Source organism: Protomyctophum parallelum, assembly GCF_964188405.1.
Source record: "Protomyctophum parallelum genome assembly, chromosome: 23".
Classification (NCBI taxonomy): domain Eukaryota; kingdom Metazoa; phylum Chordata; class Actinopteri; order Myctophiformes; family Myctophidae; genus Protomyctophum; species Protomyctophum parallelum.
Window position 1 is genome coordinate 5,397,105 of NC_139715.1, and position 27,951 is coordinate 5,425,055.

The 27,951-nt window shown below is 43.7% G+C and overlaps 1 protein-coding gene across 1 annotated transcript in view; it reads right to left on the reverse strand.

The window, feature by feature from the left end:
* Positions 1-311: 311 nt before the first annotated feature.
* Positions 312-27,951, reverse strand: part of LOC310854144 (interleukin-1 receptor accessory protein-like 1) — a gene marked incomplete at its 3' end in the record, with an annotated part of 690,918 nt that continues 663,278 nt past the window's right edge. Inside the window, exons 10-12 of the mRNA XM_083758663.1 lie at positions 11,886-12,056; positions 5,744-5,788; positions 312-1,168 (exon numbers count right to left, since the gene is read on the reverse strand). Coding sequence (XP_083614789.1) covers positions 312-1,168; positions 5,744-5,788; positions 11,886-12,056 — 1,073 coding nt within the window. The remainder of the gene's footprint in view (positions 1,169-5,743; positions 5,789-11,885; positions 12,057-27,951) is intronic.

Consider the following 27,951-nt stretch of genomic DNA (forward strand, 5'->3'; position numbering starts at 1 on the left):
AGAGATCCCGAACGGAACGTGTTTAGACCAGTGCTTCTCAACGTGGTGTGGTCCGGGGACCCCCCATATAGGGGTCCTTGAGGAGGAGGTTACAGGGGGGGGTCCCCCAGAATAATCATTGATAGTCAGGAACCAAATGGACCCTTACAGGTCGCGGTATCTCTGAGAGTGTACAAAACGTAACCGATCCGTTCGGTTTTTACGCTTCTATCGCTCTCAGAGTTAGGAGTGGGGGGGGGGGGCTCCGTGGGCCTAATACCTACCAAACGGGGGGGGGGGTTTGAGTCCGGGGGGGGACGTCCCATCCCGTGTCACCAGATCACGCTGGAGATGCTGGTCTCCCTGGGCAGCAGCGGCAGCATGGCGTTGTTGTTGGCGTGCGCCTCCTCCAGGCTCTGCTGCCGCGGCGACTTGGCCTGTGGCCGCTGTCCGTTGAGCAGCGTCATGGGGATGTTGCAGTAGGTGTGCTGGCCGCCGCCGCCGCCCAGCGACGGCAGGGTCCCGGCGTGCACGTGGTGGTGGTGGTGGTGTTGTTGTTGGTGGTGGGACGGCACCGCCAGCGTGGCGGCGGAGGCGGAGCCGGCGGCGGCCCCGGCCGGCGGCAGGTCGTAGTCGTAGCTACGGTAGTAGTGTTTCTGCTGCCGCTGCAGCTGGGCGGCGGCGGCGTGACACGAGCTGTGGAAGGACGGCCGATGCAGGTCCGGGTGCGCCGCGGCCATGGCGGTGGAGGTGGCGGCCGCCATGGAGAGGGCCGACACGGTCTGCAGCTCGCCGAAGGGGCCCGCCGCGGCGTGCTCGCTGACGTCCAGCACCTGCTCGTGGGAGATGCCGGCCAACGGCTCCACCATCAGGCGCTTGAAGGGCATCTCGTAGCGCAGCTGCTTCCAGAACTTGGAGGTGAGCTTGTTGCTGGGCGGGCCGCGCCACTTGACCACCGTCAGCGTCTTGATGGTGTGCTTGAGCGCCTCCACCTCCTGGTAGTTCATGACGCCGCGCAGCTCGGCGCACTCGATGAGGATGACCTTGACCTCGCCCGACGCCAGCATGTTGCGCAGCCGCGTCTCCAGCTCAAAGATGCTCCAGCCCCGCCGCACCACGTAGTTGGGCGTCATGACGATGATGAGCCGCTTGCTCTGGTCCACGCAGCGCGCCACGTCCTCGATGTAGGCTGGGAGAGAGACACACGGAGGGACACACAGAGTCAGGCAGTTGCTTCTCAGACTTGATTTTTTTTATTTCAAGGCAAGTGTTGTTTTCGTCGACTAAAACTTAAGACGAAAAATGTTCGTCGACTACCTTTTTTCACCGACGAAAACGAAATGGAAACGAAATGAAAACTAAGCTACGATGTCTAAAACTAGACAAAATATATTGACAATTTCGTCAACAGATAAAAACTAGACTAAAATGCTAGGAAGGGACTAGTGGACAAGAGATCCAGTATAAGTCATTTTACACTTGGTTGCAAGTGTAAAAACAGTCCTTACGACGGCATCAATGCCCACCAAAATACATACTAAAATCTTATGACATTTAGTCGACTAAAACTAGACTAACACTAAGACATTCCAGGTGACTAAAATGTGACTAAAACTAAATGAAGTTTCAGTCCAAAGACTATGACTAAAACTAAAATAGAAATTTGCTGCCAAAAACAACACTGTTTCAAGGTCCCCCATATAACTCTGAGGCCCCTTTTCCACCAGGTTGGTTCCCAATGGGAACCGGAAAACTATACCCTATCTGACCTGAGATCAGATTCATACAAGGTTTCCACTGGACACACACTGATCTGATTAACCCATTCTGACCTGAGATCAGATTGTAGAAATGTCAGTCGTTCTTCGATTTTTCAAAAAATAGCAGACCTACAAGCTCGTATCGCGCCACTCGGTGGCGCGATATGAGCTTGTAGATCTGCTATTTTTCAATAGCTAAAGCATAACATGATGCCAACACCAAAAGAGGTGCCCGTTCAGAATGGGTTATATTGTTTATAGGATCAATACAAGTAAATTAATACATGATAACCCTTCCACAGTAGTAGCTTTATCCTGTTTTCGATTATTTTGCATATTGTCCTACATAATGCCTCATTTGCATGTTTAAAAATGTAAAATGTGTAATGCAATAAATCATTGTCTTCGTGTAAGTACTCAATTGGGGAAGTTTCATGGTGATAACAATCTAATATAGGTATGGTTTTGCTCCACTCAATTCATAATTAACGTTTCAATTTTGGAGCTCTGGCTCATGGACAAAAAAACCCAAAAAGAACTGAACCGGTTCCCACTGGGAACCAACCGGTGGAAAAGGGGCCTCAGAGTTACAGAACTGTTAAGAGTGGGTTAGGACCCTGAGGGTCCCTTTACTTTTTTTTAGGAGGGGGGGGGGGGGGGGGGGGGGGGTTGGGACTAACCTGACGCTGCCAGATCCAAGAAGCTTGCTACACAAATTTGTTTCACAGCTTATTGGGATCTGGGATCGCGGAAGCAAATTCGATGACGGGGCTGTTCCTTTTTTTCAAGATACTTGGTAGATGATTGGATGGGACCGTCTGTCTATCACCGTGTGGGCGTGCAAACACAACCAATCATATTGACGTGTCTATATAGCTTCACATCCGGTTTCGCACATATCCCGCCCTTAGCTCACGCTGATTGGTCCGGTACGGAACGGATTTTTGTCAGCTCAACTCCCTGAGAGATCCCAGATGAAGGCTGTGTTGGGGAACATGGTTACCCAATACCGCCCTCATCTGGCAGCGTCAGGTTAGGGGGGGACATGATAAACAATGATTCAGCTACATTCAGATGGCCAATGAAAACTTGTTGAACAGAGATAATGAATGGCAAAAAAGACGGCAAGAAAAAAACACACAATGAACTGCATAAATGGTGACCTTGGGTCTTATCTGTAAAAAAGCTTTTCATTCACGCTGAATCTTAAAATGTCTGTCCGTTCACATTAATTCGTTTTTTTTTAATGGGCTAATATGTCTTCAATCATTATAAAGTGGACATGAGAAAGTGCAGGGTGACGTCTCTGTATAACTAGCAGACCTTCACCCTTTAAACAAACGCTCATGTGTGCTTAACACTTAGCTCGCTTAAGTGTGTGTGTGTGTGTGTGTGTGCGCGCGCGCGTGCGTGCGTGCGTGCGTGCGTGTGTGCGTGTGTGTGTGTGTGTGTGTGTGTGTACACGGCCCTTCAAATGTAAGAAAACTCTGAGTCTCATTGCAAATATAGCGCACGCATCCCCTAATGACTGGTAGCGGTGGACAGGATTGTGCAGTCTCTGGAAAATAACGATATTTACTCAAGATACTGTAGGCCTACTACAAATTTTGAGAAATTTGTACTTCTTCGATACCATTTTCTTCTACTCTCTCTCTCTCTCTCTCTCTCTCTCTCTCTCTCTATCTCTCTCTCTCTCCGTTTTGCCAATAATTTGGGTCCCACTTGCAACATCCTCGCGGCCCACCCGGTGGGCTAGTCTTTGAGCCAACAACATCCCAGCCCTCTCCCTCGCATTATGGTGCACATTCTGACCAAAAACTCTCTCTACATTCTCGGCATCTCACAGAGTGAACTCGAATGGCCTTGTTGGCATATTGGCCTGAGGGGTTTGCGAACGAGAGAGAGAGAGAGAGAGAGAGAGAGAGAGAGAGAGAGAGAGAGAGAGAGAGAGAGACGTGATTAGAGTAAACTTGTATCTGAATTCCCCCCTCATTTCAACGTGACAAGTCTATCTCATTTTCTGTTTAGTAATTACTCAGCATTTCACCATGTTCTGCCCCCAAGGTGCAGCTCCCCACTGCAACTTTCTTCTTCTTTTCTTTGAACCCGTTCTGACCTGAGATCAGATTCATACGAGGTTTCCACTGGACACACACTGGTCTGATTAACCCATTCTGACCTGAGATCAGATTCTAAAAATGTCAGTCGTTCTTCGATTTTTCAAAAATAGCAGACCTACAAGCTCGTAGCGCTATGAGCTTGTAGATCTGCGTTATAAGGAAAGGAGGAAAATGTGTCAAGAGAATTTTCTTCTATATTTGTCAGCCCTTATTTGTTTTGCTATTTATCTAAAAAATACATTTCTAATCCTAATGATCTGTAGAGCGGGGAAGTTGAATACAATTGTCTCTGTGTCGGTGAGTAGCGAATTTGTTTTCTTTATCCTTATTTCATATTCGTGGAGACGTCGCATGGCAGTGGAAGTTTCTGTCTATGTGGCTAACGCTCTGGACCCTAGCCCATTCTGACCGGGCACCCATTTTGGTGTTGGCATCATGTTATGCTTTAGCTATTGAAAAATAGCAGATCTACAAGCTCATATCGCGCCACCGAGTGGCTTGTAGGTCTGCTATTTTTGAAAAATCGAAGACACTTTTAGAATCTGATCTCAGGTCAGAATGGGTTAATAATGAAACTGTCAGGATGTAATAGACATTTTTAGAATCTGATCTCAGGTCAGAATGGGCTAGAGCTGAAGCATAACCCCACACTGAGGGAACACAGGGATGAGGGAGCATTATGTAAAGGTATTGGGGCCGAGGGGACATTACAGACATGACTCCCGTGAGGCAAAGGCTTGTGTAAGAAAGTTCAGACGAAAAGGAATGAAGGGATTTTTTTTCTCCACAGCAATGTACTGTATTTGACCTCTCGGATCTCTCAGGCGCATAATGAGTGAACACAGCTGGAGGTATACGTTTGATTAGAATGACAAGACGCGGACCCCCCCCCCCCCTTCCCCCAACAACAACAACACAACCCCTACTTGGTTCTCCATACGGATTAACCACTTAAACTCCGTATTGTGGAGAAAGCTTTCGCAGGAAAAAAAAGCAGCGATCTGCTATTTTCAGCAACAGCTGTGTCCCCAGCTATATAGAGCCCTGTCAACCATATGGGGCTCGAGTGGTTAACCCATTCTGACCTGAGATCAGATTCATACGAGGTTTCCGCCGGACACACACTGGTCTGATTGACCCATTCTGACCTGAGATCAAATTCTAAAAATGTCAGTCGTTCTTCGATTTTTCAAAAAATAGCAGACCTACAAGCTCGTATCGCGCCACTCGGTGGCGCGATATGAGCTTGTAGATCTGCTATTTTTAAATAGCTAAAGCATAGCATGATGCTGACACCAAAATGGGTGCCCGTTCAGAATGGGTTAAAACAAACGCCAACACTGTGTCACTGTTGGGTATAGAATGTATAAACTTTGAATGTAAAAAAAAAAAAACCTGCAACTTTCCAGGAAATGGAAGAAAAACTAAATAACCCATGTGTAACTTGTGAACAAATAATAACTACATTGGTTCCATTGGAATGGAATCTAGTGTACAGTGTGGTCTAGTTATTATTTATTCACAGCTTATCGTTAATGCTTTTCATCCGTTCAATATTTCCAAAATCCCACAGACACACATAATCACTTTCACTTTCAGCAGCTTGTAGATATCTGCGTTTTCCTTTAGCTTATAGGATCCACTATAGGATCCACTTGTAACGACAAAGTATGGCATTCATTTACAAACAAGAAAAACACAACGGAAAACAAAACAAAAAAAGCTGAAATATGGAGATGATACACAACAGGGACAAATTGTATTGTGGATCATGGTGTTATAAACCTACTGTAGGTCAAACAACTGTGACAGAAATGCACGTACTTTTAATGGGGGGAAAAAAATCACAGGCTGGTAGGGTTGACAACACAAAAATATGGGTACCTCTAAGTAGTCTTGTGTCATCCTGGAAATGATCATTGGTGAAACCTAAACATAGGATATTTACATTCAAAGTATGATCAAAGAAGACATTATTAACACAATAAGTTTCTTCAGAGAGGGGTACGGGGGGGGGGGGGGGGGGGGGTGTCATTCTGATATAAACACGCGTTTCTAGCATTCGCATCGTCCAGTAAATACCAGTTAAATATGGGACATACGGTATAAAAAGCCATCGTGAATCTTTGGACATTACAATAGAGGGACAGAGAGACTTGTTTTGTTTTTTTTTGTACACATTTACGTATCGGGATGGAGGGATGTCCCTAGGCAATCTGGGAACCCATCTGCAAAACAAATAAAGAATAAATACAAATAAAATAAAATAAAAGCGCCCCGTTTTCCTTAGAATTTGCGCCTGGGGGGCGTTGCCAAACAGAATGTGAATAAAATAATGTTGACCCGTTCGCTCCGCCGTAGCCCCTCCTCTTCTGGTGGGGCGCCCATGTTTCCATTCCCACTATCAACAATGTGTACACGCTCTAAATGCCCCTGCCGACAGATTCTGCTCTGAAGAAGGCTGTTGCTGTGGCTGTTGCTTTGCTTTTTGGTTCATGAGTTAAGTATTATTTGAAGCGGAGCACCCACTGATTTAACCGAGGGCAGTTTTCGTTCTGTACTAATCGTATGTCTATGATGCCACACACACTCACTCAGGAATACAATCATTCTCGCCCCGAAAACACGCTCCCCCGGGGTCAAATCCGGAGACCTCGGAACGGTCTTGGCTATTTTATACCATTTATGTCCCATATTACCACAGGAAAAGGAGTCAATATTAACCACTTAAACCCTATAGAGTTGACCAGAGTGCCTCAAGGGTCTATGCTAGTAGCTCCCTTTTTTCTTCTATAGAGTGGTGGCCATTTTGTTTAACCCATTCTGACCTGAGATCAGATTCATACGAGGTTTCCACTGGACACACACTGGTCTGATTAACCCATTCTGACCTGAGATCAGATTCTAGAAATGTCAGTCGCTCTTCGATTTTTCAAAAAATAGCAGACCTACAAGCTCGTATCGCGCCACTCGGTGGCGCGATATGAGCTTGTAGATCTGCTATTTTTAAATAGCTAAAGCACGACATGATGCTAACACCAAAATGGGTGCCCGTTCAGAATGGGTTAAGGGCTCTGGTTCCACAGATAGAAAGCCCATTAATTCAGCCCATAGAGATTTCAAAATAAATAAATATATATTTATATAAAAAAAGTTGTAACTTTTTCTCTTTCTTTCTTTTTTTCTTTGCAGCTTTCAAATAATGCATTGGCACGTAATCAAATGCTTTACGGTCATCATTCACCAGGAACCTGGATGGCTCGGTCCCAGGCTTAAAATAATTCATATAAATATTTTCGGATATCTCTCCATGGGCTGAATGAATGGCCTTCCTATAGTAGCCTACCTGTGGAACCAGAGCCGGTGAACAAAATGGCCGCCACTGCTGCTCTACGCGAAATCCTCTAGAAGCTCACAGAAGGTCACAACGTGAGCCTGTAGGTTAAGGCCTCCGAGGGTTCATGTGGTTAACACCATGCCACAGATAATTAACAATTCATAATTATGGCACAGGATGCACAGGATGTCGGGTAGGTAACAACACAATAACAGCTCAGGTCAAGGCTGAATAGTAGGAACGGCAAGTATAGACCGATTCCGTAGCGGGTTTCATGGTCGCAGCCTACGTATTTCCTGCAGGCGGACTCGACGTAGCTGCGGGGGTAAAACCCTCACCAGGCGCACCTCTTCCACTACAGTGAACGGCAGAGTGACTGATGTTAGTTTGCCTCAAACTTTACTCCTTTACCTGCTTTTTTACTAACACTAACATTACAAAGATGCCCAGAACATCGAGATGAACCTGTGTAGTTTATGGCTGCTCCAACAGTAGTGGCAACATAACAAATAAAATTAAACGGAATGTCTAATATCCACCGCGGTGGCGGAGACCAGAGCCATTGAGTAATGGTTGAGACGAAGCAGTGAAAGATACATAACGCCAGTGTACTTTATACCTCATACTTTAAATGCTTAGTATGAGGTATAAAATACAGCAGCCTTGTGTTCATAAAACAGAAAGATTTGGTATTGGGTAAGACTGGCGATATGTATCTTTCCCTGCTTCGTCTCAACCATTACTCAATGGCTCTGGTCTCAGCCACCGCGGTGGATATTAGACATTCCGTTTTATTTTATTTTTTATGTTGCCACTACTGTTGGAGCAGCCATAAACTACACAGGTATTCATCTCGATGTTCTGGGCATCTTTGTAATGTTAGTGTTAGTAAAAAAGCAGGTAAAGGAGTAAAGTTTGAGGCAAACTAACATCAGTCACTCTGCCGTTCACTGTAGTGGAAGAGGTGCGCCTGGTGAGGGTTTTATCCCCGCAGCTACGTCGAGACCGCCTACAGGAAATACTTAGGCTGCGACCATGAAACCGCTACGGAATCGGTCTATATATATAATCTGCCAAAGGGGGCGCCATTAGACATAACACTGTAGTGTACTTAAAACATGCATACATGCATACAGGAGTTCTCTGACTTGCACAGTAGGGATAGTAACAAAGGGCTTCATGCAGTTAAAAGTGTTTTATGGAGCCGGATCGGGCCCACATAATTATAGGCTTGATTTCTACTACGGTAATTACCCCTAAGACAACTAATTAAATCTCCCACTGACTTGTTACATTGCGGAGTACATATGTATGGCTTCTATTTAAAGTAATAGACTCCATGCATGATTTATTATGGGTCTCAATAGTATAGCATCAGTTAAAAAAAAAAAAAACGACTCCCTGCAGAAGCCCACAGAGCCAGACTGTAAAAGGTGAATCATGCACCCTTAATTTCTACTTCTATAATTACTCGTCTTTCAAGCAGTTAATTTGTACTTTCTGACTGGCTGCCTGCTTGGAATTATCCACCAGCACGCGATTACACAGACGCAGGCCTCATATACACATCAAACGGACATTCTGCGTTCCGTCTGTGTTTCATGGCCGCCTCAATACTGTTCCAATGGAAGTCACGTGCTTTGACCAAACACTTGTGTTTGATGGGGAAGGGGGGGGCAATCAAACAAGTGTTTGTTCAAACCACGTGATTTCCATTGGAAAAGCATCGAGGCGGCCATGAAACACAGATGGAACACATAATGTTTGTTTAATGTGTGTGTATGAGGCCTCAAATACGCACGTATCAAACTAATGTTCTGTGCTCCGTTTGTGATTAATGGCTGCCACAATGCAATTCCAATGGGAGTCACATGGTTTGACCAAACATTTGTGTTTGATTGCTGATTGCTGCCTCCTCAAACACAAATGTTTGGTCAAAGTATCAATACTGCCATATAGAACTACTACGTTACACGTAAAAGTCGGCAATTCAAAGTGTACTTGAGTAAAGGAACAAACGCATTCGCATCAAAATGTACTTAAAGTACTAAAAGTTAAAGTACTCATTATGCAGAATGTGCCATTTCAAGTTTTCAAAATGTATAAACATATTTTGAAAATAGCAGATCTACAAGCTCACAATGCGTCGCATCGTGCGACACATTGTGAGCTTGTAGATCAAGTACAAATACCTCAAAATTGTACTTAAGTACCGTACTTAAGTAAATGTACTTTAGTTACTTTACACCACTGGATTCCTTGGTTTTCATACTCTGATACTGTGTCATACTGTGTTTCACTTCAATCAGGTTAGTTTCCCAATTGCTCAAATAGATTATTGACAGTCACTCTTTTCGAATCAAAAGACACAAAACTGGCGTCTCTTTCTTTATTAACGACGTTCCATGCTCTATAACAGTAAGGTGTTTATTTATTTGTATTCATTTATTTGACAGGGACAATGCTCATTAATCAACACGTCAGTTTGAAAGTTTTTTGTGCGATCTCTTGTATGTTGCTAGTCATGTTGATACATTTAAAATGTGTCTCTTTTCGACTAAGAAGTATAATCCAGAACCGTCCATAACCAGAAACTTTCCAGAACCCGTGACCGTTCTGTGTTTTTACATTACAACCAGAACCAAGGTAAGGCCATGAAAAAAATATATATGAACTTTTTGAACAAGATCTGAATTTCGGGGGTTCCAAGAACTCAGGATTCTGCTGAGCAGGGGCCCGCTGTAGCTTCTGCACGAGAAGCTTATCTGAAACTGTCAGAATCTTATCTGAAACAGTCCCCACATGCACTACAGTCAACAAATCCAGAAGCTGTTAAACAGTGGTGGAAAAAAGTGATTTAACTTAAGTCCAACATATCAATACTGCAATGCAGAAACTGTTACAAGTAAAAGTCCGGCAATCAAAATGTACTTAAGATACTTAAGTACAAAAATATTGGCATAAAAACATGCTCAAAGTACCCAAAGTAAAAGTACTAATTGTGCAGAAAAGGTATCATGTCTACAATTAAAATCTATATATATTTTTTGAAAATAGCCAAGTATATACAATATAACTAGAAACTACATTTTCAAATAATTGTATTGGAGTAATATAGTATAGAACATGGGAAATACTCCAGTAAAGTAATACTTGAGTACAGAACTTAGTTACTTTCCACCACTGTTGTTAAATACGTTAAGATAAGAAGCCACAGCCATGGTTATAGTTCTTGCAGTAGAAAAGAGCTCATACTGTAACTACACGTCCAAAGGTCTCCTTGAGACATACATGCACCCAAACAAAGGTCTCCTTGAGACATACATGCACCCAAACAAAAGGTCTCCTTGAGACATACATGCACCCAAACAAAAGGTCTCCTTGAGACATACATGCACCCAAACAAAGGTCTCCTTGAGACATACATGCACCCAAACAAAAGGTCTCCTTGAGACATACATGCACCCAAACAAAGGTCTCCTTGAGACATACATGCACCCAAACAAAAGGTCTCCTTGAGACATACATGCACCCAAACAAAGGTCTCCTTGAGACATACATGCACCCAAACAAAGGTCTCCTTGAGACATACATGCACCCAAACAAAACATTTGTTTGGAGTCAAAGCGTCTCGGTTCTATTCCAGGGCCTCAGTCAGTGACGCCAGTGGTTCTCAAAGTGGGGTCCAGTGACTCTCACGGTTCCTGGAGGGGGTTCCAAATTGACCCTTATACAAGTCTGTAACTGTGACAGTGGCTACGTTTACATGAAGGGTGATCATTCCGAATAAATACTTCCGAATAAAATACATCCGATGTAATGTTTTTTGCCGCGAGTTTACATGGGAAATGGTCATTCCGAATGAGTGTTATATGGAGAAGTGATAGAAGACCTCGGCGCGCCTTGGATATGAGGCTTATGAGTTGGAGCGCAATGGAAATGAGCATGCTCAGAAAGACCAGAATGAATTTACATCCGAAGCAGTGTATACATGAGTCCAATTTTCTTTCAATCGCATTGAACATCGGAGTAATCCGGCCAGTGACATCGGAATGGTTTTTAGATCGCATCGAGCGTTTTCATTCGGATGTAAGTTTTTGTAGGTGTTTACATAACAACGTTTAATAGGATTGAACTTCTATTCGGAATGAAAAGGGGATTTAACTGCTCATGTAAACATAGCCACTGTACAAATGGAACCAACTGCACCATAACGGGGTCCATTTGGCCCGTGTCTGGGGGAGGGAGGGAGGCCGGGGGGAGGGTGATTTTTTTGTCACTGCACGTACTCCTACGAGCTGGAGCGGAACCTGTCAGCGGCGAGTGTTGGACAGGAGGAGTAGGAAAGAAAGACTCTACGACTACGTCCTCCCGGTGTTGGCTCCTCGCTGGCAGGTGAGTCACTACGACCCGCACAGGAATGCGTGCGGGGGAACAAATTTGGCATGCCGACTTAGAATCGTGGAGAAAAAATGGGCAAAAATAAATGCTTTATAACTTTGAGGGCCACTGTTATACAAAACACAAACAACACAAAAATGCAAGAACGCCACGACCAAGAGGCAAGCCAAACAAAAAGCCAGCGACGAACGGGGAAACCAACTCCACGACAACACCGATAACAGCCAGCGACAGAAACACATTGGACACACTTTTTTCAAGATGGCCACGAGAGAGAGGAGGGCTTACTTCCTGTCGGGATCAAGTCCCTGTCTGGAATGAAGAGTTTATACCCATAGTGCTTCTCCAGGACGTCGGGGAGGATCTCCAGGGCAAAGCGCTCCTCCTCGCAGGTCTCCTGGCTCCACTGGTCTGGGTCCACCTTGGTGTAGGACAGGTAGGCGTCGTAGTCCTTGTTATCTGCCAGGGAGAGAGAGAGAGAAGGGGGGGGGGGAGAGAGCAATTTATCGTGGGTTCTCAAATGTCTTTATGTCAAGGACCCCTTAACCCATTCTGGGCGGGCACCCATTTTGGTGTTGGCATCATGTTATGCTTTAGCTATTTAAAAATAGCAGATCTACAAGCTCATATCGCGCCACCGAGTGGCGCGATACGAGCTTGTAGGTCTGCTATTTTTTGAAAAATCGGAAGAACGACTGACATTTTTTAGAATCTGATCTCAGGTCAGAATGGGTTCGTCAGACCAGTGTGTGTCCAGTGGAAACCTCGTATGAATCTGATCTCAGGTCAGAATGGGTTCGTCAGACCAGTGTGTGTCCAGTGGAAACCTCGTATGAATCTGATCTCAGGTCAGAATGGGTAAATTAACAGGCAGGAAAGAAGAGCACACACCAACATTACAGAGGTGCTGCTGACGGCGCAAACGGAGCCACGATGCAAATTTGAGAGGACCCCCCCAAATGAAAATGTATTTGCACGGCAGACCTCCATCCGAAAACGTTTTGTGCCATGGACCCCCATAGATAATAATCAATCAATCAATCAATCAATCAATCAATCAATCAATCAATCAATACTGATTGATACCCCCCCCCTGGTTTTGGATGTGTAGCCTGCTGTCTTGGTCGGTGAAGGACAAACTGTCCTGCACACAGCTGGACAAAGTGGGGTGTTTGTATTCACATTAATGGCAAAAGCAAAGACACGATGCAGGCTGTCCAGCCACTGCAGGGCTATAATGCTATAGCCGGGCAACACAGATAAATTGAATATGAAGGACCCACGATGGAAATAAGCAATAGGCTTCCTTGGGTTTTTAAATCCTCTTGGCAGATGTTGTATTGAACTTTACTTTCCTGTGCATTTTTTTGTCTGTTAATCTGTTAACCCATTCTGAACGGGAACCCATTTTGGTGTCAGCATCATGTTATGCTTTAGCTATTGAAAAATAGCAGATCTACAAGCTCATAGCGCGCCAACGAGTGGCGCGCTACGAGCTTGTAGGTCTGCTATTTTTGAAAAATCGAAGAACGACTGACATTTTTTAGAATCTGATCTCAGGTCAGAATGGGTTAATCAGACCAGCGTGTGTCCAGTGTAAACCTCGTATGAATCTGATCTCAGATCAGAATGGGTTAATCTGTTAATTCAGTATTCAATCAATCAATCAATCAATCAAACAGCCCACCGGGAAAGAAATGGGCATATATAGCATATAGCATATAGCACCACCACAACATCGCTTTCGCTGTACACGAAGGACTTGATTGGCGGCTGAACTGACAGGCAGCCCCGAGCGGCTTTGCTACACAAAGACTATTCCTTCCCCCGCGCTGTAACGTTCTGAACACTACAACACCGCAGGGAATCCCGGGAACGCTACGGGGAAACGGGAGAGAGAGAGAGAGAGAGAGAGAGAGAGAGAGAGAGAGAGAGAGGGAGTCCGCTGGGAGGAGAGTGGAACAGCAGGCCTGTCTCTCCATGTCTCTCTCTTTCTCTCTGTCTATCTCCCTCTAGGGTTATATATACAGGATGGGGGACGGGGCTGTGGCATTCTACTCTCCATTACCTCTGGGATGCAACGCAATCTAACCCTCTGCCGTTCCCCAGGGCCGGATTAAACACCTCTGAGGGCCCCTGGGCACTGAAGCTAGAAGGGCCCCCCCTTCACGCGCACGCAACATTTTTGCTGTTTTGTAGCCGTTTTGGGGCAGTTTTATGCCGTTATATTGGCGGCCAATCTAGCGCATTGTTGCTGCTTTAGACACAATTGCACTTTTCAGCGGCCCTTCTCACCAACAATGAAACACTAATCTTTTTAGACACCATTTATTTCATTCGGGTTAGCAGGGAAAGTATCTGTGGAACTAAAATAATTAAAAAAAAAAAAAACTTTTTTTTTTTTTTTTTTTGAGGGGCCCCTGGTGCCCATGGGCCCCTGGGCACGTGCCCAACGTGCCCATATGGTAGATCCGGCCCTGGCCGTTCCCCATTACAGTGGACCACCTGTTGTGCAAGGAGCTACGCAAGCGTCACGCTTCAGTTGCATCGGCACGAGAGGAAACCCAAATAAGAGGGAGAGAAGGGAATTAAGGCTTTGAACTCAGTTTGCACAAGTTGGTAGTGTTTGTGTACACACTCCGTGGTTTGTGGAATTAACCCATTCTGACCTGAGATCAGATTCATACGAGGTTTCCGCCGGACACACACTGGTCCTGATGAACCCATTCTGACCTGAGATCAGATTTTAAAAAATGTCAGTCGTTCTTCGATTTTTCAAAAATAGCAGACCTACAAGCTCGTATCGCGCCACTCGGTGGCGCGATATGAGCTTGTAGATCTGCTATTTTTAAATAGCTAAAGCATAACATGATGCTGACACCAAAATTGGTGCCCGGTCAGAATAGGTTAAAATGTTATACGTCTGTCTGTCTCTCTCTCCAGTGTCTCTCTCTTTCCTCTGGGGTCTATTACATACGTCAGGGCTGGACTGGCCACAGGACTGGCCATCGGGCATATTCCCGTTGGGCCACGACCGTTATATGATATGATAAAAGAATAAAGAAATAAAATAAATTGACAGGCAGGCAGGCCAATATATAGGCCACCGGGAAAGGTCCCAGTGGTCCCGCGGGACCAGTTCGGGCCATGATCATTTCACTGTATTGTATCAATCCTTTTGCCAGTACCATTCTTGTGAGAGCAACAAAGGGTTGTGTAGTTGTCTGTTGGTTTGTATCATTTATGTTGTTCTGTGAAAGTGGTGGCATTAGGGCTTGTTTACTTTGTTTGTTTGTGTGTGTGCCTCGACGGAGCGGGCGGTAGACTGTCTGCAGAGATGGGCAAAATACATTGAAAATGTATTTTGATACAAAATACAAATACTGGGTCAAAAAATGTATCTAAATACAAAATACAAAATACATCTTCCATCCCAGCGAAATACAAATTACAAAATACAGAAAAAGTATTTCAAATACTGCCCATCTCTGATGGGCAAAATACATTGAAAATGTATTTTTGTACAAAATACAAATACTGGGTCAAAAAATGTATCTAAATACAAAATACATCTCATTTCTTCCATCCCAGCGAAATACAAATTACAAAATGGTATTTCAAATACGTATTTCAAATACATGTATTTCAAATACTGCCCATCTCTGACTGTCTGCTATCTGCGTGCTGGTTGTGGTGCGCCGGTCTGGGCCAAATTCGCGCGAAAATGGACCGGGGCAATTGTTTGGGGAGGCATACTATCATCCGAGGTGCGCTGCGGGTCGGGAGAGGGTTGCGGTTAGGTTTAGGTGTCTGCCCCGGGGGAGGTTAGGGTTAGGGTGAGGGAGGAGGTAGGTTGTCGTTCGGACCAATGCTCCGTCGGATGAAAGTACTGCATTCATTTTTTTGTCCCAGTCCAGCCCTGTACGTCGTCGTCCAGAAATCACCTCAGCTCATTTCCTCACCACTCGTATATAGCCTGGAAGACGACCTGGCTATGGCCCGACACCTCTGTAATTTAATCTAATGCATTTCAGTAGGAGAAGAAGCATGCTATTAATTTGATAACTTTAGGGGGAGGGGTAATGTGAGAGACATTGAAAATGGACCTGACCGAACCCATCTCCGTCTCCGTCCCTCCCATAGCTCTTCTCATGGAAGGAGACGGGAGCTATCAAGAGCTATTTAACGCATTCTGAACGGGAACCCATTTTGGTGTCGGCATCATGTCGTGCTTTAGCTATTGAAAAATAGCAGATCTACAAGCTAGTGGCGCGCTACGAGCTTGTAGGTCTGCTATTTTTTGAAAAATCGAAGAACGACTGACATTTTTTTAGAATCTGATCTCAGGTCAGAATGGGTTCATCAGACCAGTGTGTCCAGTGGAAACCTCGTATGAATCTGATCTCAGGTCAGAATGGGTTAAGAAGATGTCCTCTGGTGAAATTAAAGTGGGGGCCGGCAGCAACGTGGGGAGAGGGGGTCGTCTGAATCGGAGGACAGTTGGAGCAAGGATATTTAATATAATTTTAAATGTACAATCTCATCTACAAGCTCACAACGTGTATTATTGCTATTTAAAAATGTATATGAAAAAAAAATCGATTCGAATTAGGATTAAAAATCGATTAAAAATTTCCAAAAATCGATTTTTTATTTGATTAATTTTTTAGATTTTTTTTCTGCTTACAGTTACAGTTTACACTACGTGGTGTTTGTGATATGAAATGTAAGCTTACCCTAATCACAGTAAACATCATGTCTTCAGTCATTTTCAAGTTACTGTAGTCCGTACTACATGTATTGTAGCATTGAATCGAGAATCATTTTGAATAGACAATCGTTTGGAATCTGGAGAAAAAAAACTGCTTTCGAATTTTCATCGATTTTGAATCGCATCGTGACCCCAAGAATCGGAAATCAAATCGAATCGTGGGACACCCAAAGATTCACAGCCATATTTAACAGACTAAAGGTCAATATACCACATTCCCGACGCCGGGAAAGATCAGTTTCGGACGGATTTTCCATCTTTGATTATATCATTGATGTCAGGCAGGCAGTGTTTTTGGTAAATCTACTCCCTGCTTGACCATTCTACAGCATCACACAAAATACATTAAAAAAAAAGGTTTGCAACACGTTTCGAGCTTGTAGATCGGCTACTTTTGATATTTTTGAACGTGAATCATGAAAAGTAACAGCATTGGACATACTGTACCTGTATGAGGTTTCCACCTGACAGAGACGATATTTAATAGCTGTTGTTCATTTCTTTTCATTTATTCTTCCACTATTTGACTCTCCTCATATCAATATGTTGTACACGTACATAATCATGATTCACTACTAATTGTCAATTGTGTCAATTCCCCAAAACTGCAAGAATGAGCTTTGATGAAAATCAGACCATTTGAGAATATATATGCAGAATGTTCGGAAAAACATGGCACTTCATTAGCATAATGATTTACGAACGGAAATATACATACATTATCATGTTACATAAATACCGCAAAGGCAAAATGAATAATCCAACACGATGTGTTGTGTTGGGGAGAGAGAGAGAGAGAGATAGAGAGTATTGTTTTATGTAACCACAGGGCAAAGTTACCATAACTATGCCTTCAACATAAACGACAGTATAAAACATATCATTGATTTCTCTTAGGCAAAAAGCATCTCAAATTAAGACTGAAACAAAGTCTTTATGTAAGTCAGGAACACGATCGATGAGTGAACAATTCCATTACTACTCCAGTCGTAATTTGTCTGTGTTGCCGTGCGGTGGTTGAAAAAAGCACACGAAGCAAACACACCTGGGGGAGTGCAAAGCTTGTGGAAAAAAACATGTGGATTGCGAACCTTTTCTCAACCTCTGACCGTTTCCACCCAAAAAACCCATTCATCTCTTCGGGTCATCTCTCTTCACTGACACAGAGTTTCACGGGAATCCACATATCCGTTCTGTGGTTATTTCTCTGGTTGTTTCTAACCCCCCCACCAGAACGAGCAACTGCATTTATTTAATCACATGTGAAAAATGTGGTTTACAATATGTCGGAGAAACGGGTAAAACAATATAGGTACAAGGCTGGGACAACACGGATACAATATTAACAATGCAAAAAAAAGACAACCACAAGATTTGTGCAACATTTCATGGCTCACGGCCTTGAAGCTCTAAAATGCGCTGGACTTCCAACACAATCCCAACTGGACAGTTTTAGGACAAAGACGTTTGAATGAAAAACAGTGGATTAAGAACCTCAACACGGATTTTCCTGGAGGCTTAAACATGCCTAAAATCAGATCTTGAACACAACAAAACTTTAAACTCAGGATTAAACTGGAGAAATCTAAAATTGATTGGATCAGACTTCCTTCGGATACATGGCGAATGCATTTATTCCATGCACTGTGCCTGCACATGACCTTCGGACATCCAGAGCTTGACCGAAACCCCATATGAACACTTTGTGGAGACCCTATAATAGACAGTGAGCTTGTCTATCGGCTATCGTCGGTGAGGATATTGAATGAAGGGTGAAAACAGACTAGAATAGAGCCCTGAGGGTGGTTAAGTCCCTCTCTCTCCTCTCTCCTCGGCCCCTCTGAGCGCCACCACCGCTGGGGGGCTTCAGGGGGTTACGGTGACGCATACAGCCACACAGGTTGGACCGGAAACTTCTGAACCGGAGCCATTATTTGAGGCACAATCGTCGCCTGGATATCCCATTAGATTTAATGGAGGCCATGCAATTCCAGTACAGTAGGAACGTGAGCAGGTTGGCAGAGGGAGTGTAGCACCCAGGCTTATATTACACAACTGACTGTGAAAAGAAAATGTGTCCAAAAACTGTTACTTTTCATGTACTGTACTGGGGGAAAAGATAACCTAAACAATATAACCTAAAGATAACCTAAAAAAATATAACTACATCTGATCCGATGTAGTTGTAACAAAATCTTAGCTTGTTAATGCTTTTCATTAGTTAAATGTATATAAATAAGATGCACTTTATTGCCGTAATTAACATTATAAAAAGTTGCGGTTGCTGCTTGTTACCTTTGGAGAGTCAATGCGTCGTAATTCTAGCTCCGTACCATGATTATCCAGCTAAAAATGGTCCCACCATTTGTTATTGAGCCATTCTGACCTGAGATCAGATTCATACGAGGTTTCCGCCGGACACACACTGGTCTGATGAACCCATTCTGACCTGAGATCAGATTCTAAAAATGTCAGTCGCTCTTCGATTTTTCAAAAATAGCAGACCTACAAGCTCGTATCGCGCCACTCGGTGGCGCGATACGAGCTTGTAGGTCTGCTATTTTTCAATAGCTAAAGCATAACATGACGCCGACACCAAAATGGGTGCCCGGTCAGAATGGGTTAAGCCACTTCCACAATCCGACTCACAAACAAAGAGCAGAGCGACTCAAGACTGCCCATACCCCCTCGTTCACTTTGCATAATTGGACTCAGAAGCCCTTGCGAGCCAGTTATAGGTTGATTTCCGGTACACGTCTACACGATACAAACGTTGTGGGATAAAGATTATAATAATTGAAAAGAAAATGAGTACTAAAAATAAATAATAACGAAGCCCCTGCCTTGTTATCGATTCCAGCCCCAGCCGGCAGAAAGCCAATAGCACTCTTTAACTAAAGGGCGCTGATGACAAGTCCACCTTCTCGCAAAAACCTTAAGATGTAATTGTAAACCATCGCTGTCAGATGGAAATGTCGCATGTCCAGAAACTGTTACTTTTCATGTACTGGGGGAAGAAAAATGACCTAAACTAGTTCCTGCGAGAGTGAGGTCTATAGCCAACACCAACTCGGGATTCCCGAATCGCTGCACTCCACAATTTCCTATCCAACATCAGGTCCTTGAGCTCTGCAGTGTTGTCAGCCAAGCTGTCGCGCCGCAGCACGTCTACATTAGGTGGTACGCTTCTTTCCCCTCCTGGCTTTGCCCTGGGCTGGCTCCCATAGGGTCAATTTACTTTGTCCGTGATCCGTGGTATAGGTCCCCATAGAGGTCCACATTTCTGATGCGGTCCGTCCATGTGACACCTAGTGCCATTCGTAGCATTCTTGTCCCATCCAGGGCTTTTTCCTGTTGTATTGTAAGTGTCCATGTCTCGGCACCCATACAGCAGTATTGACTCAACACTACAGTAGCTATGAACAGCCGCCTCTTATGGTCTTCTCCCATATATCTGATTTACACACAAGTGCTCTCCGAACCTTCAGATCCTGTTCTGTTGAGGCAGTCCGGGCCCAGAGGTACTTGAAGTCCTCAACTCGCTCTGCAGTGGAAATGGTTTTGTCCTCGGTGTCGACTTGTTCATAACCTAAACAATATAACTACGTCGGATCCGATGTAGTTATTCACAAACTCTTAGCTTGTTAAAGGGATTGTGACATTAAAAAAAAGGTTTTGGAATTGTAATTGTTTTTTTTAGGTTTTCTAATCTCAATTGCACCCAAAAAACATGAACTTTTAAAATTCAGTAGATTTTCTGTGATCTGGGGTTTTCTGGCTCAAACAGGTGCTCTGATTTGCCGGCAGTAAGTGACATCACTTACTGCAAATCCCATATATGTCAATGGGATTTGCCAGCAGATGTCACTGTTTCACTGTGTTGCCTGTTTTCATTGTAGCTCAAAAGGCCCAAAAAACCCCAAAGAAAACTTCAGACCACAGAAAATCCACTGAATGTTCAAAGTTCAGGTTTTTTGGGTGTAATTGAGGTCATAAAACCTAAAAGAAAAAAGAAAAAATAAAATAAATGAAAATTAATGTTATAAAACCTTGAATACTTTTCATAATTATAATCACTGTATGTATTTTCAATTGTTTACTAACCTTAGTATTATGTAAATTAGCTGTTTGAACTTGTAAGAGTGATTGATTCCCCCCCCCAAAAAATAAGAACAAAGTGTACGACTGTACGTGTCCCTTTGCCATTTGATTACTTAACCCATTCTGGACTGACCTCAACATTTTCTCCGGTTTTCCGAAATCAATATTTTCACGACTTTCACAAAAATAGCAGACCTACAAGCTCGTAGCGCGCCACTCGGTGGCGCGCTACGAGCTTGTAGATCTGCTATTTTTCAATAGCTAAATTACAACATGATGTTTCAAACGCCAAAAGGGGTTATCCCGCCCAACATGGGTTAACCAGTCCACTTCTCAGTCAACAACAACAGGTATTGCATACCATTTTCCCAATTTGGGACACACATTTTTGTTTCCAAAGTAATATTTCTGTGTTTTAGTTTTTTTTTTTTTACCACTGAGCTATAAATAGACCATACCTGCTTGCTCAGGGGAGAAATTATCATTCTGGTCAAACCAGAGACAGGATGGTGTCAAAGGCTGTGTCCGGCCGATAGGATCCAAATGTCTCAATAGAAAAGAACAGAGAGACCAAATATAGAACCGGTGTTGTGGGACTCTCACTTATTTTCTAAAAAACATGTGTATAATTTGAAATGGGACTTTCTGTATAATGAGTACTTAAAATATCTGGTACGTGACTTTGTATTTTTAATCAACAAAAATGTTGAATACTGTACAAGTCACGTTTACTTGTAACCCGGGTAGATATGTTTTTGGTGTCGATACAAAATCTCCCATTCCACCACCGACGACACGTTGACGAGCGCTGCTGGAAACACCAAGATAAATGTGGTCAGCGTGTGGAGGAGATGAAAAGGTTCAGTGTGGGGAAAATAATTCACACCCGTGTGAACCGAGTGGTGCAACTCCCCCCTCTCTCTCTCCCCCCTCCCCTCCTTTTTTTTTTTTTTATATATTTTTTTTATCCCACGATTTTGTAACCCATTTTTCACCCCTGTGTCAATCATCTAATGTGATCCTGGGCTCTACACACCCTCCACCAACCTAGTCCCCATATATGGGGGACAAGGGGAGAGCAACGGACTTGAACTCATGCTTCCTTCGTGCCTGAGTGTCCAAGTTGCTCCTTTACACCTGACAGGGGGGGAGTTTCCCTGGTTGGACGTAGCGCGTGGAAGGAACACGTTATTCCAACCAGTTCCTTTCCCCTCCATCAGGCGCCCCGGCTGGCCAGGGGGAGGCAGTTTAGTGACCAGGATTACTGCATGTTTTTTGTGAGGGTATCTACCCTATAGGGGACACGGGGAGAACATGCAGACTCCACACAGAAAGGCCCTTTCACCAAACCCCGCCTTCGGGGAATACTGGACTACTCGCCCCGGTGCGTGCCCGTTTTTCCTCCCGGAATTTTCCTCAGTGAGGGGGATAACTTGTAATATGCTATTGGCTGTTTGTATTCTTTTTGGAAAAATATAAAAAGATACTCCTGTGGAAAGGCTATATTATTTGACTTATATTGAACCTATAAACAATTTAGTATTATTTAGTATATGTAAGGTTTTGCCCACTCAAATGGTACCTCGTCAGATAATCCCCACATATCCTACAACAATTTCTGTGAACAGACTTCACTGTAGTAGCTTTTCATAAATTATATTTGTACTTAGGCTGTTCTGCTGTCATGAAAGTTTATAGTTAGAGAAATTCAAAGTCCAGCCGTCTGCTGTCCAGCCTCTCCCACCCCTCACTGGGGAAGATTCTGGGAGTAAAACAGAAACGGGGCGAGTAGACTTGTTACCCCTTCAGGTATGGGCACTGATGACGCGGAGGAGGAAACACGCCACCAGCACCCACAGCGTCCCGAGCGGGAATCGAACCCAGGACCTTCTATAGCTGTGAGGCGACACTCCCCCTCCCCTCCTCTCTCTCTCTCATTAGCAGGCAACAGTGCAGCTCTCTCTCTCTCTCTCTCTGTTTCTGGCACAACAGCGCCCCTACAGCACCCCTACTGGTACATACTGGTGCTCATTAACGTCACAAAAACTGAGGTGTAATGGCGTGTGCTGATGAACAGGAGAGGAGACGCGGGGAGCTAGCACCTGATTTCTCAAAGCATCCGCCACTTGTTTTTTTCTGTGCCGTGGTTACCATAGAGATGAGATCTCTGTTCACTGCCACTAAACCATTCTATAGTCTGTGGAAAACCTGTCTGTCTGCCTGTCTGTCTGTCTGTCTGTCTGTCTGTCTGTCTTCTGCCTGTCTGTCTGTCTGTCTGTCTGTCTGTCTTCTGCCTGTCTGTCTGTCTGCCTGTCTCATCTTATCTATCTATCCATCTAGCCATCTATCTATGCTGGCCTCTGTCGGCAAAGAAAGCTCACATGTCCATGCAAAAAATGCCACTTTTTCAGGATTCAAATTCGAAACCGCCAAAAGCAGCAGATCGACGAGCTCAAAACGCAGCGCGAGCATCCATATCCGCTACTTTTCATGCTGATGCTGATGGCGTTAGCATCATGTCGTGCTTTAGCTATTGAAAAACAGCAGATCTACAAGCTCATAGCGCGCCACCGAGTGGCGCGCTATGAGCTTGTAGGTCTGCTATATATTTATTTTTATCGAAGAGCGACTGACATAGAAGACATTTTTAGAATCTGATCTCAGGTCAGAATGAAAAACTGTCAGGATGTAGAAGACATTTTTAGAATCTGATCTCAGGTCAGAATGAAAAACTGTCAGGATGTAGAAGACATTTTTAGAATCTGATCTCAGGTCAGAATGGGTTAAAGGTTTCATGAGATTCATTATAATTTTTAAATTTTCCGTTTGTCTTTTAGGTTTTATGACCTCAAATTACACCCAAAAAAAAAATCTGAATTTTGAACATTCAGTGGATTTTCTGTGGTCTGGGATTTTCTCGGTGTCTGTGGAGCCGTTTGAGCTGCAATGAAAACCGGCAAAACAGTGAAAACTGAACCTTTTTGGGTGCAATTGAGCTCAGAAAATGTATGGGGTGGGGACCATGGGGTGGTCTGTCTGTCTGTCTCCAGACAGTATCGTATGGGGCGGGGGCTGTGGTGTCTGTGGTGGTGGACGTATTGATATACGTACTGTGATATACTTTGTAAAATGTTGTGGAACATTCAATAAAATACTTAACCCATTCTGACCGGGCACCCATTTTGGTGTCGGCATCATGTCGTGCTTTAGCTATTGAAAAATAGCAGATCTACAAGCTCATATCGCGCCACCGAGTGGCGCGATACGAGCTTGTAGGTCTGCTATTTTTGAAAAATCGAAGAGCGACTGACATTTTTAGAATCTGATCTCAGGTCAGAATGGGTTCATTAGGACCAGTGTGTGTCCGGCGGAAACCTCGTATGAATCTGATCTCAGGTCAGAATGGGTTAAAAACGTGGGGTGGTGGTGTGGAGGCTAGGTGGTGGTGTGGTGTCTGTCTGTCTCCAGAGAGCTGTGTGGAGGCTAGGTGGTGGTGTGGTGTCCGTCTGTCTGTCCGTCTGTCTCCAGAGAGCTGTGTGGAGGCAGTGCGCTTTGTGTGTTTTATTGAACCTGATCCCTCTTTATATCCCAGAACAAATAAGACAATCTATTTCCCCTCGCCGAGCACTCACTCCGGCTGCCGCGATTAAAGGAGACAACCGCCGTTTGGCATTATAAGCTCAAGGAATGACACGTTTTATGTATTTCATTTACTCATATACTTATACTATTCTCCTTCTTAGCGTCTACTTTTCTGATTTGAGGATTGGAAGAAGTAGGCCTACTCCCATTTTGTTCTACAAATAGCAATAAAACATAATGTAGAAATACTCTTGAAATTGTGACTTGAGTGAAAGTACAAAAGTAATACATGTACAGTATATCAAGGCACGTATATCATCAATATATACTTAAAAGAAGCAAAAGTAAAGGGTCTCATTATTATGCAGAATGTCTCATTTCTCAAGTTTTCAGATAATTGGCAGTAAAAAAATACAAACATTCGCCTCTGAGATGTAGTGGAGCAGAAGTATAACTATTAGAGAAATGGACATAATACTCAAGTAAAACTGTGAAAGTACAGTACCACAAAAATGGTAACAGTAATGACACCTCATCTACACTGCCAGTCATGCGAGCGAGCGAACGAACGATGACATCTCATTAGAACACGTTTTTCAATTAGCCCATTCTGACCGGGCACCCATTTTAGTGTCGGCATCATGTCATGCTTTAGCTATTGAAAAATAGCAGATCTACAAGCTCATATCGCGCCACCGACGCTCCCATGTCCGTTCTTCGCGCGATATTATATTGCTGTTGGAACGCTCACTCCTTGCCTGTGTGTAGACGAGGTGTCACTCTTCATTGAAAAGTGTGATGTACGGTAGCATCCATCACAGAGAAACAGGCCTTGGGGGCAGGAGTGTCGGCAGCAGAAGGATAGAGAGACTTTTTCTTCCTTAAAAACACTAATAACTCTCCATCGCTCTTTGCCTTGTCCCTCCAGCTGTCTTAATATCCTTCGCTCTCTCGTTCTCCTGGCGGGTCGGCGACGCTTGGACGATCAGCCTCTCCCAACGAACACCCTTCCCCGCCCCCATGTTTTTAGGATTGACTTTAAAATTCTGTTACTTGTCTATAAAGCTCTCAATGGTCTCGCACCTCCGTACCTCCGTGACTGCCTACCTAGATACAGTATGTCCCTAGCCGCCCCCTCAGGTCCTCCAATGCTGGCCTACTTGAAGTGCCTAAAAGAATGTGCACAAAAAAGTATGGTGAGGCAGCTTTTTGCTTCTATGGCCCAACAGCCTGGAATAAACTTCCATTCGAGCTCAGACACGCACCCTCTGTAGACATTTTTAAATCTCAACTCAAGACTCACCTCTTCACCCTTGCTTTTAGTTGAGTTTTATTTTTATTTTTGTATGTGTTTTTATTTATTTTATGTTCTTATATTCGGTTTTGTTCTCTGCTATTGTTCTATCATTTTAACTACTTGTGTTTTATTGTATTTTATTTTTGTGTCCTGCCCTGTGAAGCAATTTGAGCTGCATTTATGTATGAAAAGTGCTATAAAAAAAAAAAATAATAATAATAATAATAATAATAATGCTAATAGGAACGGCAGGCTTTCTAGTCCTGGAAAGTTCGGATGCTACAATAGCAGCCGAAAACCTTGTTTGAAAACCCTTGGTATAGTAGAATATAACTTTAGCACGTCTGCTGTGGTTGGAGGAGGTCTCCCTGCTCCTCCTTTGGACAACCCTGGTGGTGGTGTCTGCTACTGTACGTAGGTCACCTACTGGATGAAAAGTAGTTCGCTACTAACCGCACAATATCCCCCCCTGCAGGCCAAGCCGGGGATTTCCATCTTGCAAGTGCGGTAGAACTCCTACGGGGGGGAGAACCCGGGTTCAGATGGCTTAACCCATTCTGACCTGAGGTCAGATTATAAAAATGTCTTCTATACATCCTGACAGTTTTCATTCTGACCTGAGATCAGATTCTAAAAATGTCTTCTATATATGTCAGTCGCTCTTCGATTTTTCAAAAAATAGCAGACCTACAAGCTCGTAGCGCGCCACTCGGTGGCGCGCTACGAGCTTGTAGATCTGCTATTTTTCAATAGCTAAAGCACGACATGATGCCAACACCAAAATGGGTTAAGTATGTATAGCAGTCATGGCCCTTCGAATACCTGACTGACAGAGGCGATGCCGTGAAAGAAAAAGGGCAGATAAAAATATAGGTTCTAATGAATTAGTAAATAATGTATTGATTATGTTGCGGCTGGGTTTGCATGATACAGTAACATTATTGATGTAGACGTTCAAGGAGACACTTAACTGTCAGTGGTGTAATAGCTGGATTTATAGAGCCAGTTTGCATGTTCTCCAGTCAACAGCTCCTCCACAGTTCCCAAACCTTTGAGCCGTGACCATCCAAAAATACAAGTAAGACGCGCAAACGCGGGAAGCGAACGCAGCTCGTAAATGGCAATAACAACAATTAGAATGAATTACATACTTTTTTAAGATTTTATTTTTAAGTTAAGTTTTTTGAAGTTAAGTGTTTAAAAAAAAATTAAGTTAAGTTTTTTTGTGTTTTTTGAAGTTAAGTTTTTTGAAGTTAAGCGTTTTTAAAGTTGTTTTTGAAGTTAAGTTTTTTGTGTTTTTTTAAGATTTTATTTTTAAGTTTTTTGAAGTTAAGTGTTTTTTAAGTTTTTTTTAAGTTAAGTTTTTTCTTTTTCATTTTAAGTTAAGTTTTTTTTAAGTTACGTTTTTTTAAGTTAAGTTGTGTGTGTGTGTGTGTGAGTGCGTGCGTGCGTGTGTGTGTCTTGTGTGATACAGCTGCGCCCTCTGGTGGCGGGCGGGTGGTGTAACAGCGGGACAGACACACACACACACACACACACACACACAGACATGATCTGCAGGGTCTCATAGTTAGTGCTCACTTCGCAATCACTGCATTCGCAATAATCATATTTGAACCTGGGGAGGGCGGGGACCACCCACCCTGACAAGCACGTGGAATTGTGGGAGTTGAGGCGTTTGTGAAAATAGCGAAGGCAGTGCACGTTAAAGGACCACTTCACAACTTTTCAACCTATCTTCATATAATAGGTATGGCACGATTTCTTTCTACTCAGTCTGTGTCTCATAGGAGGGCTGTGGGCAGTTCAGAAACCGTCTTCCAGTGACATCATCATCATCATTATGCAGATTCTTTTTTAAATTAGATTTTTTTACAAAAATGTTTAGATTTTCATTATCGTGAGAACGATGGCTTCCATTTTCGCATTGCAACTTTTCAGGACTAGAAAGACTGCAGCTTCTATTAGCTTGTATTCCCCATCTAAATCCCGCCTGAAGACCCACTTCTTTACCTTGGCTTTTAACGCCGCTTGAGTTCCTTTGGTCCTTGTATATGTTTTGTCTCACTGTGATGCTGTTGTTTTTCTGTTGTTTTCTGTAATGTGTCTCAGTTGTTGTCACTGTTTGTACTTTGTTTTCTCGCTGTTGTTTTTCTGTGTGGTAGCTTTAGTGCACTTGTTTTTATTTTATTTTATTCTCCTGTACAGCACTTTGTAAACTCTGAGTTTTAAAACGTGCTATATAAATAAAGTGGATTGGATTGGATCGATGATGTCACTGGAAGACGGTTTTTTCATGATTATTAGTGAGGACCTATTATATGAAGCTAGGTTGAAAAGTGGTGAAGTGGTCCTTTAAGGTGCTGTGGTATGCCGGGTCAGGTTGTGTTGCGATCAGGTGAGTTGCGTGGCGGCTTCGTGTGGCGTTGTGTTTTTCTGTTGGTATGTTTCACGGTCTTAAGTCTGATATAGGCAGGGCTGCACACAACTTTTTTTGGTCTAGTCCTCAGAGGAGCACCTGGAGGAGTTTCTTGGTGCTCCTAAAATGCGGCGACCCGTCTCGCCGGATGGATAAAAGAGGGATGAATAACTTATAGCTATAA